The 16,281-nt window shown below is 53.9% G+C and overlaps 5 protein-coding genes and 1 non-coding gene across 6 annotated transcripts; 2 read left to right on the top strand and 4 right to left on the bottom strand.

Moving 5' to 3' along the window:
* Window positions 1–460: 460 nt before the first annotated feature.
* Window positions 461–2,804, top strand: V8C40DRAFT_168665 (Zn(II)2Cys6 transcription factor domain-containing protein). The gene is made up of 3 exons (XM_083211576.1): window positions 461–809; window positions 921–923; window positions 1,031–2,804. The coding sequence occupies exons 1-3, from the start codon at window positions 670–672 to the stop codon at window positions 2,583–2,585; spliced, it is 1,698 nt and encodes a 565-aa protein (XP_083075329.1). The 5' UTR covers window positions 461–669; the 3' UTR covers window positions 2,586–2,804.
* A 422-nt stretch (window positions 2,805–3,226) lies between these two features.
* On the bottom strand, window positions 3,227–3,298 carry V8C40DRAFT_t69. Its single transcript has one exon. It is a non-coding gene; the product is annotated as a tRNA-Gln (tRNA).
* A 33-nt stretch (window positions 3,299–3,331) lies between these two features.
* Window positions 3,332–5,414, top strand: V8C40DRAFT_168667 (WD40-repeat-containing domain protein). The gene is made up of 2 exons (XM_083211577.1): window positions 3,332–3,935; window positions 4,017–5,414. Exons 1-2 carry the CDS (start codon window positions 3,708–3,710, stop codon window positions 5,109–5,111), a joined length of 1,323 nt encoding a protein of 440 aa, XP_083075328.1. The 5' UTR covers window positions 3,332–3,707; the 3' UTR covers window positions 5,112–5,414.
* Window positions 5,415–7,366, bottom strand: V8C40DRAFT_168733 (stearoyl-CoA 9-desaturase). The gene is made up of 2 exons (XM_083211578.1): window positions 6,930–7,366; window positions 5,415–6,853 (listed from the first exon to the last, which is right to left on the bottom strand). Exons 1-2 carry the CDS (start codon window positions 7,222–7,224, stop codon window positions 5,718–5,720), a joined length of 1,431 nt encoding a protein of 476 aa, XP_083075327.1. The 5' UTR covers window positions 7,225–7,366; the 3' UTR covers window positions 5,415–5,717.
* Window positions 7,367–10,261: 2,895 nt separating this feature from the next.
* Window positions 10,262–13,820, bottom strand: V8C40DRAFT_168641 (serine/threonine protein kinase). Its single transcript, XM_083211575.1, has 2 exons — window positions 12,479–13,820; window positions 10,262–12,411 (listed from the first exon to the last, which is right to left on the bottom strand). Exons 1-2 carry the CDS (start codon window positions 13,448–13,450, stop codon window positions 10,321–10,323), a joined length of 3,063 nt encoding a protein of 1,020 aa, XP_083075326.1. The 5' UTR covers window positions 13,451–13,820; the 3' UTR covers window positions 10,262–10,320.
* A 1,724-nt stretch (window positions 13,821–15,544) lies between these two features.
* Window positions 15,545–15,822, bottom strand: V8C40DRAFT_238370 (uncharacterized protein). The gene has a single exon (XM_083214431.1). The coding sequence runs from the start codon at window positions 15,767–15,769 to the stop codon at window positions 15,599–15,601; it is 171 nt and encodes a 56-aa protein (XP_083075325.1). The 5' UTR covers window positions 15,770–15,822; the 3' UTR covers window positions 15,545–15,598.
* Between the last annotated feature and the right edge of the window lie 459 nt (window positions 15,823–16,281).

Here is a 16,281-nt window from a genome sequence, read left to right as displayed (position 1 = left end):
ACTGCTGCTGGGAAGAAAAAGTCCCTTCCCTGCAGCGCCTTTTCCCTGGCTCATTTCCATCGCCCTCCTCCCAGTTTCTCTTTCTGCTTAGTGTGGTCAGGCTCCGCATTCCGGCCCGCGGGTCATTGACTCCCTGGACAGCTTGGACTTGAGCGCGAGAGAGCGAGCCAGCGGGCGACAGGAGTGGGCTTTGAAGCATTGCAAGGCCGTTGACAGCCCACTTGACTGTACAAGTATCTGCTGTCAGCATTTAATATTTGTTCGTGCTGGCTGTTTTCCTGCTCCCCGCCATTTTGGTCGTGTCAAACACGTACTGGCCCCCGTTTGGTTGCTGAACAGGGTCGCACACGAGAAGGGGAAAAAAATCATCCAGAGACAAGTCTGCAACGATCTTCGCCGGCTGGGGGCTTCGAGCCTCTTTCGTCCGCCAAAAGAGCCTCCCGTCTGGCTTCCACTCTAACCGGCCGTGTGTTGGTCTTCGTTCTCTTGCGTTGGGTCGACCTGCTCGTACTTCGGCGCATCTCTTCTGCACTGCGTTAGTGCTCGCATCGATACTGGCGGCTTTTGAATTGTTCGTTTCATTTTTCATTTCCATTATTTACTAGGGAGGCGTGGGATCTTCAACTCCAAGCCGTAACGCACCTCGTATTTCCAGCCAATGCATCGATCATGGCGCCCCCAAAACCCTCTCCCACGGCTTCCAACGTCGTTACTCCCATGACACCACCGCAGGAGTCGGAAACACCCCCGGTCAAGGAAAAGCGAAGACGGGCCGGCAAGCCCAAGGTTCGGACGGGCTGTGTGACTTGGTATGTTGTGTAACCCGGCCCTGTGTGAGGGCGAGACCCCTTACACACGTCTTCCTCTCATTCGCTCTCCGCCATGACTTGAACCTTTTGCGGCTAACAACAGTGAAACAGCAAGTGAGCTACATCCTCATACACCAAACCGAGGATGAAGATGAACTTCTCCTCTCCCCCATCTCCCTTACTTCCATTCCGCATACTAACCGTGAGACTCGCTGTTATAGAATAAGAAGAATCAAGTGCGACGAGCAAAAACCGGCATGCCAGAGATGCATCTCGACAGGTCGAACTTGCGATGGCTACAAAACTACCGCCAAGCCAAAGGCGACGAGAAAGCCTGGGTTTTCTCAGCAGCTCTCATCATCTTCATCGATTAATTCATCATCATCTTCTCTGACGCAACTACGACCCCTGGTGACCAACTTCAGCGGCGACACGGTGGAGAGTCAGTACATTTCCCAATTTCTTCCTCTAGCGGAGGACTTGGTGGGCATCACGCATGTTCACAACACCTTCTTCTGGGGACATGTCGTGCCAGAGTATTGCTTCACGTCTAAAGCCGTGAGGCATGCCATGGTCGCTCTCAGCTCTGCATATCACGACTTTAGGCTGGCGGGATCCGGCACAACTGTCATCGGCCCGCCAACTAACAGCGAGCGCTACATCATCAGACAGTATAACCTGTCGCTGAACAGGATGGCCGAGGAGTTGAACGGGCTGCCCATGAGGAAACGCTACGGAATCATCATGATATGCTGCGTCTCATTTTTCTACATTGAGATTCTGCGAGGGAACTGGCCGACTGCCATGATGCACCTCGCCAACGGCATCCGGCTAATGTCCAACCTCCCAGACGAGGTCGAGGACGTCTTCCGCCACCCAGAAATATTCAGCCACGATCACGACAATTCTCATGCCAGGGCAACCTACATGACGAAGTTGCTTCGCAGGTGGGAAGGATCGGCAGCATTCATGAGGACCAATTCACCACCTTCCTTGTCTCTCCAAGCCTATGAGACAAGGAAGAGCAACGCTGCAGGGCCCAAGCAGTTTACATCGTTGGAGAAGCTCCAAGAGGTTGTTGATGACTTTTTCCAGGATGTCAACGCCTTTACCTGGATGTGCAGGCAGTACAATGGTGATGACACTGCTTGGGATCATGAGGCCGCTCGGTTCCAGTTCGACGTGCTTCACCAGAGATGCTATCATATCAGAGAGCTGCTGAAGAAGGCAAACAGCATGTACGGGGACATGGAACGGGCGCCGAACCCGCGCGACTTTCTGAAATATATGGGCTGCCTGCTCAAACATCGCGGCGCGTCGATCGGTCTTAACTTCATGCCTCTGCCCCAGGGTCTGGCATATACGCCCCCCGACGAAGAAGAGAGCCAGTTTAGAGAAGTGGCCTCTATTGCAGAGATGATCAAGGATGGCTTGAGGGCGACGTTGGTACCCGGACAGTCACCGTGGTTTAATGTGGACTTTGGAGTCGTCACCACGCTATATATCGCGGCATCAAACTGCTACACGGTCTCGATGAGCGAAAAGCTATTCGACATGATGAAGAGCTGGCCGTGGCGGGAGGATCTGTGGGACGGCCCACAACTGAGACGACAGTTGTACGAGCTTCGAAAGCCCATCGTCGAGGTCCCCGTCGCAACCACGCCTGATGCGGAGACGCCCGTTCCTACAACGCCCCATCTGATGAAGCTCGCGCATCGGCCACCATCCCGAGCAGCAGCAGCATCAACACCATCAACACCAGACTCGGACGATTAATTTTTTTGTTCTGTTTTGGACGTATGATATATACCCCTTATTCTTTACCATCTTTTCTTATTACTACACAAACGAGCGCTTCAGGTCCAGAAGCTGGCCTCGTGGCGCAATTGGCGAACGACTTGGGGAGAAAAGAAACCGTTCCTCCATCGCCCTGGAACGGTTTGGTTTTTATGAGTTTTTAGACATGGGCAGCGATCTCTTTTTGTTTTCCTCTTCTTCCCTCCTTTCTTCTCCCTCTCTTCCAACCATCCCTCTCTCTTCTCTCTCATTTTACAGAATGCACTGGGTTTTTGGAGTTCCTGTCAGGCACGGGTGGGGGCTGCATTTTATTCATAAGGTTACGAGTGTCACATATTGAGGAGTTTTCTTTAGTGGATAATATCCTGCTTCAACTTGGTGGACTGATGATTTACTTGGCTTGGGACCTTTACCTACATGCGTGCTCTTTTTCTCTCTCCTTTCCTCTCCATTCAGAGATGCGCTTGGAAGGCAGCAAGCTTAAAGAATGCTCTGCGATTCAAAGTCTATATATATCTTACAAATACACGACATTTGATCAAAGCCGTTTTTGTAATGTGCTTTTGTGATGCAGCCAAACTAACTGAGTCATTCAAAAAGAATAGTAGAGAGACAAAAAAAGGTTCCAGAGGGAGTCGAACCCTCGCTGGCGGAATCAGAATCCGCAGTCATAACCGTTAGACCATGGAACCGATTGAAGTGGTGATCCACTTCCCATGGTGAGGAGATGTTGAGACGGAGCTCGATTTGAAGACTTTGAAGCTTTTGTGTATGAGCCACTGTGGCTGTGCGGACACAGGGGCAAGCCACAGGTACCTCTGCTGCCCCGCCAAGTGACCTCAAGCTCAAGATTATCTTGCTGCCATTTCCGTCCGTTATCACTTCACATGCAGCCTCAATTCCAGCTTCACCTCAACAAAGCCCATGTATCCAGCAGCTGCACTGGATACGACAATAAGCAGCAATTCGGTCTCCTGTAGCAAGGCAAAGAACCAGATCAATTGGACAAGCACGTTTTACCCGATTGCGCACAGAAAGACACCAATTCCTCCATATCCAAGTTAGCTCTCCCAAAGCCAAGTTCGAGCACAACATAAAGACATGACAAGCTCGATCCCGCAGTCGCCGACCGACGACGAAAACAAGTCGTTTGACCTCAACCTGCAGCACGGCCACAGAGACCTGGTGCAGGCGATTGCGTTCAACGCTTACGGCGACCGGTGCGCGACGGGGTCTGTGGATGGCAAGATTCGGGTGTTTAACCGGCATCGGGATGGGACGTGGAGGTTGTGCGATACGTGGAGCGCGCATGGAGGAGAAGTTGTCGAGGTTTGTTTGTCTCTGTCTATCATATTTACCCTTTTCTTTCATTACAGAATGCTGACGCTTGAGGTTTCGGTACTGCTACAGCTGCAATGGCTCCCATCTACGATATATCCCAACCTCGTCGCCTCTCTCGGCATAGAAGGCTGGTTCCGTCTCTGGGCTGAGAACCCTTCCGCTGCCCCTGGGCGCCGCTTCTGCGCCGCGCGGTCGGTCAATGGCCGGCCTGCCTTTGACACGCGGTCCACGCGGGCACCGTACCGGTCCTTCTCCATGAAGCACAACGAGGAGACGCGGCAGACGTACCTGGCGCTGCTGGCGACGGACGGGCGGCTGACCGTCTACGAAAACGATCAGCCCGAGAACTTGGCCGAGTACACGTCGATTGACGAGTTCAGCATCTGCCCGCGGCCCGGGCGCGGCGACGAGGTGGCCTTCAAGGTGCGCTTCGACCCGAACCCGGAGCCGTGCTACGCGGCGCTCAGGGCGGGAGTGCAGTCGGACTCGCTAGGGCTGGTGGTGGCGGGCATGACTTCGGTGAAAGTGTACCGCACGCGGGAGATTGCGTCGTCGAATTTCGGCGCGAATACGCTGCAGAAGGAGTTTTACTTGGCGGTCGAGATTGAGGGTCATAGGGGGCTCGTCAGGGACGTGGCGTGGGCGCCGGGCAACATCAGGGGCTACGATATGATTGCTACGGCCTGCCAGGATGGCTACGCGCGCGTCTTCCGCATCGACACTCCTTACTCTGAAAACGACGGCAAGTCGTGGTCCGCAGCCCACCTCCTCAAGCCCGACAGCCGCGCGCCCAAGGACACATCATCATCATCAAAGGACGACAACAACAACAGCAACACGCCCGGCCCCAGCACAAACAGCCACAACTTCCAGCACCACCACCAGCCCTCCTCCACGCTCAGCGCCAGCCTCGCCAAGTCGAGCGCCGTCCACGAGCGCGCCTGGACCGGCCAGCCCGGCCAGATCAAGCACGTGGCGCGCGAGGTCTCGCGGCTCGACAGCCACCGCACGCCCGTGTGGCGCGTGGGCTTCGACGACGACGGCCAGATCTTGGGCAGCACGGGCGACGACGGGCGGCTGCTGTGCTATCGGCAGACGCCGGACGGGCAGTGGGCCAAGAGCTCGGAGCTGGTCATGATGAAGACGAGGATGGCGACGCCTTGAGGATGACTTCATGGGTATTATGATAGTATCCAAGGGGGAGATGACTTTGATGGTGTATGAATTGAGTATATAAGGGTTTGGTGGATGAATAGGATGACACGGAGTTTTTGTTTTCAAATGTTACGGAGAATGCAGGCATCAGTACTTTACTATCTATCAGCTACGGCTTTCACACGAGGGTTCTTTTATCGTTCAAGTAAGACGAAACATGTATATATAATTGTATATATCATCATTGAGAGTTGTCTTTTTCCCACACCCCCCATCGCTCAGTGGAATTGAATCTCGCCTTCCCTTCTTTTCTCTTCATTCTGTTTAAATACAAACGCCCCCAATGTCCGGCCTATTCAGCAGGCCCCTTATAAAGAAATACAAAAATGTCCCCCCTTTGAAACGCCAATTCGTGATAAGTTTGTTTTCTGGTTTGTTCAAAAAGCCTTAGATGGGATGCAACCATCACATGCTAATTGGTTCGGGAGCTTTCCCCGATCTACCCCACACACCGCTTCTTTCTCCTCACACAGCTTTTTTTCCCAGCTTGGAAAAACTCCATTCTTTTCCCTTAATAATGTGAGAAGACAAAAGAAAACCCCGACGACAACTGATTTAGGCAGCGTCGGCGCTGGCAATGGGCTGGGCGACCTTGGTGACCTGGGAGCCAGCACGGACGATGCGCTGACCGGCAGAGTCGTTGATGTAGGTGACGTCCTTGTTCTCGAACTGAGCACGCTTCCAGATCTCGACCTCGCAGCCGCCGCGGAGGACACCGACACGCATAGTGGACAGCAGGTTGTGGGCGGCGTTGGAGTGGTTGTAGACACCGCCGTTGAAGATGGCCGTGGCGTCCTTGCCGATGGCGGAGGAAATCAGAGCCTTGCCACCGGGGTGATCGCGGATAAAGTCGCCGACATCATGGATAACACCAGCAATGGCCACGAGGGCCTTTCCGTTCTTGGAGTCGGCAACGAAATCATCCCAGTCAACGACGGGGAGCTGCTCAAGGGGAGTGCCCCAGTCGAGGGTGGCGCGCTTCTGGTCGAGCTTCTTCTGGAGCTGCTGGACACGGCCCTTTTCGATCTCGTTGGCGCGGAACTGCTTGAGGTCATAGGCCAGGCCAGTCCACTTCCACAGGACAATCATCCACTTGGTAGGGTCGTACTGCCACCACTCAATGGCGTTTCGGTAATCGGCCGGGAACTCGTGGTGGAAGTTGTGGTAGCCCTCACCGAGGGTGACGAGCGCGGTGATGACGTGGTCACGGGGTGAGTTGCGGTCGTCAAAGGGCTGGTCGCCGAGCCAGTGGGCCAGGGAGTTGACGCAGAAGGTGGCCTGCTGGACGAAGCAGATGCGCAGAATGCCGGCGTAGACGAAACCACCCAGCCAGTCGTCGAACATGAGGCCACAGAAGACGGTGGGGAAGACGAGGCCCATGAAGATGACACACTTGAGGTAGTTGCGGTGCTGCCAGACAACGATGCTGTCCTCGTTGAGGTCGCTGATGTCGCAGCGGCCGATGCGCTTGGGGTTCTGCTTGAACAGCATCCAGCCCATGTGGGAGTACAGGAGACCCTTGCGGACGGAGTAGGGGTCCTTGTCAGTGTCTGTGTATCGGTGGTGAGAGCGGTGGCCTCTTGACCACCAGCGGATGGAACCCTCGACGGCACCAGCTCCAACGGCAGCGAGGTAGATTCTCAGAGGGAGAGTAGCCTTGTATGAAGAGTGAGCCCAGAGACGGTGGTAGCCTGTTTTGAAAAGAGAAATTCATGTAAGTAAAGCTGAGCTCAAACTGATATCGATGATTGGACCATTTTCACTTACCAGCTGTGATGCCCATGCCAGTGTTGAAGTAGTAGATGACGGAGAAGATGGCGGTAGAGAGTTGCAGAGGCACCCAGTAGGCGGAGACAAAGCCGGCCAGCGGGATGAAGACGATGAAGATGGCGTTGAGCCAGTTGATGTGCTTGTACCAGTTGCCCCAGGTCATGGGCAGGTCGGAAATGTGCACCTTCTTGGGATCGTACTTGGCGTTAGACCGCAGAGGCACATAGTCGGTTGTGCCATCTGGGAAAGCTGCCGCCTGGACCTTTGCGGCCGAGGCTGTGGGTTCGGACATGTTGAACGACGTCCTTTTGGAGTTCCCTTCCGTGTTGAAGAAGAGGAATACCAATGTGAAGATAGAGAGTGGAGGTTGACACAAAGAAAGGAGGACGGGGAAGCAGAAAGAGAGAGAAGAGGCTTTGTTTTAAAAAGCGTCGAGTCTCGGAGGAAGGGAGGACAAGGGGAGCTATCGAGAGGGGCGGAGGGGGAGGGGGGTGTGAGGAACAAAAAATGGATGATATGAGTGAAGCTTGTCGCTTCTGATATCAGATTCCGAGGAGGGGCGTTTGATCAACAAGGATGGGGGGGGGCGTCCGAGATCAAATCAGAATCAGCCCAGATCAAGCCTGAAAGTCCCGGATATCCTAGGCGGAGAAGAGCAGAGAAACTAACAAACGACGTGCAGAAACGAAACCCCGAGCGAGACCATTTGGCTGGTCGTCGTTCGTCTTTTTTTGCCCCTGTGGAGAAGTTGAAGTGGGTGGGAAGAGAAAAAAAAGAGAGGGATCGAAGAGTCAAAGGCCAATCCCCAGCGGTAGGCTGTACGCGCCGCCACTGCGGCCAATAGCGGGCCGACCGGTGTACCAGCTACCGGTGGCTGTACTCATCGGAGCAACACTGCGGTATGCCTCGTGCATAGACTGCCGAGCGCGGTTTGTTGGATCTTTGCTCAGCTTGGTTGAGGAATAGACGGACGGTCATCTTGCAGGCTGCAGTGCGACCAGGTCCAGGTTCCAGGTCCAGGTTCTAGGTCTAGGTCAAGGTACAGGTACAGGTACAGGTACCCAGGCGCTGCACGATTACCGCTCTCGCTGCAACGATGGTACTGTAGTGTCTGGTACTCTTACTGCAGGCGAGTCGTTGAAACAGTTGGGGGAAAAGTCGCATCGCATCAGCCCATGGCTGCTTGTACAAGCCGCCCAACAGGCTGCACAACAAACATTGCAAGGCGAGTCTGAATCTGAATCGTTCGCCCCAAAGTTCTTCAATCAGCAGATGTACAATTCATTCTGGCCTGACATTGGTTTTTCTCTCTCAATCTTTCTCTCATCCCATCGTCAGCATCCATCGTCAACAACTGTAATGTCATCCATGTATACATGCTCAATATTGAAATCCCCCCTAGTACAGGTACAACTCGCCAATCCCTCCGTCAGTGGCTAAAAAATCCTGGTAGCGGCTTTCCCTTGTCCGGGTTGAGCGACACGCCATCCCCCGCAGCCAATCACCGCTCGCCGAAACGGGACCTTGCTCAACCTTTTTTTTCTTTACTTGTCTCTCTTGCAAGAAAAAAAAATCTTCCCCAACAACTTTTTTGGGGCTGCGTGCTACTGTACCGCTACCAGTGCTAGGTGACCTTCCCGCCCCAGATAGAACGATGGGAAGACCCACCCAATTGGTGGGCTCTATTTCAGTGTATCGCTGCAAATGGCAACTTGTTTGCAATTTTCTCGATGGGCCTGAAACGGGAGGACGGATCAAGCTTGTCGTCCGCTTGTGGTTGTTTTACTTGCGTGAGCATGTTCGGTTATTTCTTGAAATGAGAGAGCGGTAATTAGAGAGAGGAATGCTGCTGAAACCGCAAGTTACTATGCGGTGATGCACTATCGCAATTCAGTCAACTTGTTTTCATAGGTGCCTATGATACGATATCATGCATTTTCAGCTTGCAACGAGACCAATCAACTCGCACCAGATTCATCCAACAACAGCAATGCACTTAGATAATGCCTACTCCGTATACGTGTATTCGTACAATCAACGAGTTACCGCCGTGCATCCAGTAAATTCACCAAATCTTAGTCCATAGAATCCACCAAGATAGGTTGATAACCAACTCATCTCTGAAACTCACATGTCCGTCTTCCCCAGACGAAATCTACCGAATAGCCTATCCATCTAAAGACACATTCGCATTCACATTCACCTGTCAATCAAAACAAGCCTCGGCTCCCACCAACTCCCCAAGCAGAAAAATCAAATCAATAAACCCCATGCGCAGCTTCTACAGTAACTCGTGTGTGCATACACACACCCCCGAACTAATCAGATCCATTCTCCCCCCCTCCCCATAATCCCCAACAGAAAATGGCCCCGTCCTTCCCGGCTGCCGAGCTTCATCCGCATTAGACGGGGTAATTGTTACAGGCCATCGGTACGTACCTTTTTTCATCCCCCCCCCAAAAAAAAAATAGAAAGAGCTTGCGCCACTTGTACGCCACTTAATTGAACCGCTGTAGGGCGCACCGCCACATTAGACGTTGCAACGCTTTGCTTTTTTGACATGCAGCCACCAGGTGTGCCATGGGATTCTAAGTGCGCTCTGGAACATTGCCGTGTTGGGAAATTAGCTTTTGATGACACTGCCTTCTTTGATGTGACGTATCCCATGGTATCAAAAGTGGTTTGCCAAAGAGTTAGAGACCGCAAAATGAATATGAAGAGAATAAGAGCATTACTTTAGATGAGTTTAGTGTGATGAGCGTGTGCGGATCTTTCGATTCTGTGGGTTGATGATAGTCGAGTCCCCTCTCCTTTTGCAGACAGGCTTGGTATGTATGACGCACTCTGCTCTGCTGAGCTCTTCTCTGATGCTCCACGCCTGGTATTTCGAAGAAAAATTATTCTTTGCCAGTTTACCAGTCATCTAAATCAAGGTCACATACGACACATTTAGTTGAAAAAATAAAATATTCATATTCAATTGTCGCTTGCTTAATGCTCGCTTATTGCTTGTGTGCTTGCTTGTCTGTCTGTTTTGTCTGTACCAAAACCAATGTAGTCCTAGTCATATCTCATATCCATCAGGCTAGGCGCTCTTTTATATCTCGCCGCCAATATAATAGTCATTTCAGTGTCATGATCCCATACTCATATCCAAAAATTCGTCAGAAACAAGAAGAAGAAAAAACAGAGAAGCCAGGTCAGTTGCCTGCAGCCATATCTACTTGTACAAAAAAGGAAATGGGTAACGAGTCGCAAATAACAGGATAGAAAAAGAGAGAAAATTCAACAGGCTGTGCGTGGTTGTATGACAATCGAAATTTTGTGCGTGATGTGTATGCGCTTGTGTGTGTGAGTGTGTATCTGTGTGTGTGTGTCTGGTGTGTCTTCATGTCTGAGCATCTGTCGTAATCATAAGCGGCGCCGCTGCTTCGGGTCGCGTCATTAGTTGAAATTCGTCATCGATAAGTCCCTTCTCTTGCAACAGCTCTCCCTCAAGCCCCAAATGAGCTGCTCCGATGCCCGTCAGCGAGACGTGCATTGGCCCGTGTCGTGGATATCCAAGCCCTGTTTCCGTCTGGTTGCCACCGTTGATCAGCTGTCCGGCCCTCTGCGCATCGCTGGCGTTGTAGCCTTGCCTTGGGTCGGGAGATTTGAAGCCTGGTGATCGCGAGGCGATATAATCAGGCTCCGACTCCGTTTCTGGCGTCGTAACTCGATGAGCTACCCCATCGCCCAGCCGGGAGCCTGTTGGGGGCTCTGCCGATATGGGCGTGTTGGGCACCTCTGTATGCTGCGGCGTTGGGTGAGAAGAAGATGAACCATAGCCATCTTCAACTCTCGTGGCTTTCCGGAGCCGCTTGACCTTGATGTTGGCAGCGTTCTTGGTGAGCTTGAGTCTCCCACTTGACCTTGACCTCGGTGTCGAAGCATCGACACTTCGGGTGCTATGCGTCCTTTGGGCGGTGAAGCGCATATCAGCGGCTGACTCTTGCTTGTTGTCTTCTTCACGGTCAACCTTCTCCTGGTATCTCTCGTGCTGGGGTTTGGGGCTTCCCGGCTGAGCTACCGAGTCTAGGGGTGACTCGGTAACAACAACGGCAGGAACCGGTGTAGGTTCGTCGTCTGCATCGACGTGGGCTGCTGATCCTCCCCAACTAGACTCGGGGGCCCCTGGAACGAGACCAATTGCTGTCCTGTCAGCCTCGTCGTCTACTGCTGTGAAGTAGTCGGTGCTTTCGTATGAGCTGAGCTGCTCAATTGGCCGCGAACGTCGGTCACTGATATTCAGAAACTTCCCGGCCGAAGGCGTCGGGGGTGTAGGCTGTCGCCGTATGTCGTATTCGTCCGGCAACACATAGCTCTCTCCGCTATCGCTGTATGATGGGGCAATGTTCCTGTTTGCTGCCCAGCCCGACTTGTACGCCGGATCATTAACGTCCACATCGCTCGGCATCGGGCTTGGGGGGGACCGGCCTCGCGCGGAGTAGTTCTGGTCATAGGGCATGAGCCCGCTTTCAGCATAGGCCGAGCCTGAGTAGGACCAGTCGTTGACAGGCCGCGTCGCCCTTGCTGCAAGATGGGAGTCGACTTCGTAGCCTTCAGAGGAATAGTCGTGCGCCACGGCGCCGCTATCCATGCGGACAGGCTCCTGGTCCGAGTGCAAGGCATCGCTGTGCCCGTCGCCAGGGAGGGCGTGTGGGAACATTCGAAGTAGCGAAGCCGCCTGCAGTCTCAGTCGTGGGTCATCGCTGAGGCAAATCTCCGTCATCTGTCGATACCAGTCGGGTACGTTGATCTCGGGCCCCAGAATCAGCGGCCGGCCTTGGGTCTCAGGTTCGTCCTCAAGCATGGCGAGTCCCCAGAGCACCATGCCGAGCTGGTACAGGTCCGACTTGACTCCAATGTACATGGAGAGACGCTGGTTGGATTCAATCAGGGCCGTGGCCTCTGGAGGCTCCCAGCCGACGGGGCAGCCACGCCTATTGATGTCGATGATTTTAGCATCGCCGTCGTCGTCGATGACAATGTTGGACAAGGTAAAGTCTCCCTGAACAAAGCCCGACTCGTGGACATCAGCCAGCCCCTGGACGATTTGTCTTGCCCACCTCTCCCTAGTCTCCCAGGGGATACCAATGTTGTTTTCTTTGCAGTTCTCAAAGATGATGTCGATCAGGGCGCCCTGGCCGGCGAAGCTAATGAGGAGGCCTTTGACGTGCTCGTCATTGTCATCCACAACAACCCCGTAAAAGTCAATGACGTGCCTTGAGAAACGCAGGCCGTTGAGCGCATTGACCTCGTAGAGAAACTCCTCGACGGTGTCGGGGCTGGGAATCTCCTTCTTGATCAGCATGTTGCCATTGACGCTGACCTTGTAGACAAAACCAGACATGTGGGAGTCGAAAACAATGTCTCGCTCTTTGACTCGCCTGCACCCCAGGTGCCGAATCTGGCTGACGGACGGATAGTGGATAATTTCCTTTTTGAAGCGCGGCTTGTTAGTCTCGTGACGAGGGATTGCGATTCATGAATGGGCAGTCACTTACATTACCATCTTCTACTACGTGGACATGTAACCTCCCATCCGTCGTCTCGAGCTTCAGGTTAGTCACCGTGTCGTAGAACTGGATATCCGGCAGGCTCTCGCGGATGGCTTCGTATATCTTGGCGCTCTTGTCTCTCTGGTATTTGGTGTGGCTAAGCTCCCACTCGAGAGAGTTTTCGGGCGCATCGCGATAGTCGAGCGATATGGTGACGCGGCGCCACATGTAGTCTTGCTCGCGGTACGTAACAAAGAACTTTTCCCGCTTCGACCGATCTCTAAAGTGCATGCTCAAGTTGAGGATCCATTCCCTTTCGAGCTCGTCGTGGATCATGGCTTCGTACTGCGACGCCGTCACGGAGCGGGAGTCGGCCACCGATGCACCGTCCTGAGCGGTGTACTCGTCGTCAGCATCGTCCGCCTCGGTGCCGTCAACGTCACTCGCGGCGGCGTCCTGCGGCCTGTCTGAATAATTTGAGACAGCCGCCTCCAATTCGGCAAGGTCGATTGGTAGCGACTGGGCATAGTTTGAGTTGGTCTCGTGAAGCGGCTCGCCAAAGAAGCTGGGCGCACTGGAACGAGGGTCGACGTGAGCTCTTGAGCTTCGCCGGCCTGGCTTTTGCGGAAAGTGAGTACGTCTATCGACCGAGGCCGCTCTCCGCTCCTCGGCTGAAGGTTCTACAGGAGCAAGGTGCTCTCTGCTCTCTGACAGCTGGCGCTTGAACGTCTGTGATCGCGGTAGGCCGGGCACGACTCTCCTGGACAGGCGCTTGACGAGGCCGGAGCCGGAGACGGGCGTGGAGCCTTGCTGGTCGGCGGAAACGGAGGAGGCTGACGACTTTGAGCTCCGGGAGCTCCCCGATCGGGCCAGCAGCTTGCGCAAAAAGCTCTGCTTGGTCGGCGACGACGGTTGCAGCTGCAAATGAGGTTGCAAAAGAGACGGCGAAGTGCATGGCCGGTCATCTAGCGGAGGCATGTTGGGCAACCCGAGCTGCAGATTGTGTGTATGTGTACTTGTCGATATGCGCTATGGAGCTGCGCAACGCCGGGTACCTGCTGTCTACCTCGAGTAGGGATAACAGGGATGGTAGGAGTAGCAGGGATAGCGCAGTTGATGTAAAGAGCCGTCTCTCTTTTATTTTCTCACCAGCTCTATTTTTTATTTTAGCCAGTGAGAACCGAGAGAATTGTCAGATTATCGTGGGATGGCAGCCAGTCGTGAGGCTGAGGAAAGGAGGGGTGCTGGGCCCGTGTAGGTATGGAGAGCAGCAGACACTCGGGATATAAATAGATGTCGTTATGATATACTGATTCACCGTTGATTCAGCTTGGGCAAAAACAGGCGAGCCTCCCTGGAACACGCTCAGATGTCGGGGTAGACGCCTTCAAGTGCCGTCTGAGTCAAGAAAAAAAAAGACCGGCTCTTATGTTATGCTGGTCGCGGAGGAGGCTGAAAGACAAGGGAGTCGAGAGGCGAGCAGGCAGAAATGGGCAAGCAGCGGCTCTTAGTGGTTGGCGAGCTTTGGGTATCCAGTAGGGAGAGCTGTCTGGCAGTAGGTGAGTGTAGGTGAAGGCGAGGCGAGGCGAGGGGCAAGGCGGGATGGATGGATGGATGGATGGACGGATAGTCTTTAGGTAGGTCGAGAGAAGAGCCGCTTGAGCGGCGAGGCAAATGGGGGCGAAGAGGCACAAATAAAAGCTCGGCTGGAGATGCACGATGGGCTGGCGGGGAAGGGGGGAAAAGGAGGCAGCGAGACGAAGACGAAGACGAGACGGGAGTGGACTGGATTTGACAGGCGAGACAAGGGCAGGTTCGAGGTGGAGCGTCGTATGTAAGGTGAGAGCGAAGAAGAAAAGAGGTTGGAAAAGTCGATGATCTCTGTGGTGTTGCAAATCAAATCAAATCAAATCAGTCAGTCGGCTTGTGCACATGTGTCTGTTCTGGAGGCGATACGATACAGCACAGCACAGGCGCACGAACAAGGGTCGTTTCTGGGGTCGTGACCAGGTTTAAAATGTACTCGTACCAGGTTGGCCGCAGCAGGCGGCAGTACCCGGCTGGTACCTGCTACCTGGGTTTGGATTGGACCCGACGGACGGTGAGAGTCGGCAGAAGCGAGCGGAGGGATGGACGGATGGATGGATTCTTCCCCAGCCGTGTGCTAGCTGTAAGAATAGTAGTTGAGTATTGATGAGGCAGTGCAGGTTGTAGATTGCAAGTCTCTGGTCCGTCCAGTATACTTGAGCTGATGCGGATTTGCACATTTGATGCCATCAGCTCCAAATCCCCTAAAAAGCCACACACAGCCGTGGCCCGCGCCCTGGCAGCCCAAGACGCTGCTAAAAAGCGACTAAGGCTTCATGCCGCTGGTCGTGCCCGAGGCCCGTCGAGCTACTTTAGCGGTACCGGCGCTGGCTAGGCCCTGCTAAGCTACTGCTAGGCCCTTGCTTGGTAGGTACCTTGGGTAGGTAGGGGTTTTCGCTGTCTGTCACCCGCCTTCAAGGTCCAGTTGGGCTCTCTTGTCGCTGGACCCCTCCTTTTCCTGTTCGCTGGAAGAGGTCGAGAGGGTACCTCGGGCTGCCAAAGGCCCCTAAAAACGGGCGACTGACGGGCTCTGGATGGCACCCTACTGGTAGCACCCGGGTACATGTACAGGTTAGTTGACCCCAAACGGGCAATTGGGCGGTGGCATGACGAGGGGCAGGCCATTGTCACAGTGGGGCGCCGTTGTGATGGCGTCTGGCCTTGATCGCAATCTTTGCTCTTCCATCCATCTTCTCGCGCGCTTCCAGTTTACTCTAGGGACCACGCAGCATCGTATACTTGTGCTGTGCGCTATACAATCGCCCTCACTTCTTCGTGCCCAACCCGGTTGAGGGAGATCTCTCACATCTCAGACCTGCAGCAACTCTCAAAGTCAGATACGGCACTAAAAAAGGGCTCACCATGGCATCACCACCGCATCGCATCCTGGGTTGCCCCATCGACCACTTGCATCCATCCAGCTTCGTGACCGCCAATTCGACGACGCCTGTCCCAGCTCCGCTCGCTTACCCATTTCGGGTCGAAGCCCTACAGGCGGAGAGACAGAGCAGAGGGCAAAGAAGAAAAAGAAAAGACCAGTCATGGGATGCTCCAGATTGCCATGGCAACTGCTGCTATTGATGTGATGTGATGTGTACATACGAGCACAGGCACGAGCATGTACGTGTGTGCGTTCGCGCATGCTTTGCCTGACTGGCTGCTGGCCGGGGACACGAGTAATAGTTCCGAGAGCGAGCTCCAGCCAGGCATCCCTAGCCTGCGAGTTTGAGTAGATTAATTGCCTACTACAGCGTCTACATACCTGGATGGAGCAGAGATAGTACGAGCACATCATCCAAGATGAGTTGGCAATCAAACAACAAATCTAGCCCCGGGTAATGCTGGCTAGTTCGTGGGACCGCCCTTCGACGTCGCACCGCCAGCTTATCACCACCAACAAGTCGGCCTGTGGTTGTGGTGGTGGGATTGGGCAGCGAACTGCTACTGCTTCTGCTGCTGCGTCTGCGTCTCATGCTTACTTACTCGAACACGTACATGCGTGCTAGCTCCAATCCGAGCCCGTCCCGCCGTGTCTGGAGTCAGGCTAGATCGGACTATGCCGTATCGTACATGGCCACTTAATCAATCGAATCGGTACCTACTGTGCTCATCTGCCAGGGCCTGCTGCGTCTTTTGCGCATTACAGCTCATGCCAGGCCATCATCATACATCATACATGTACTGTCTACTGTGTTGTACATGCAGATGCTCGTATCTCTCTC

Source organism: Trichoderma camerunense (genome assembly GCF_050948025.1).
Source record: "Trichoderma camerunense strain CBS 138272 chromosome Unknown V8C40scaffold_5, whole genome shotgun sequence".
Lineage (NCBI taxonomy): Eukaryota > Fungi > Ascomycota > Sordariomycetes > Hypocreales > Hypocreaceae > Trichoderma > Trichoderma camerunense.
Note: the sequence above shows the minus strand (reverse complement) of the source record. Positions and strands in the feature narration are given on the sequence as shown.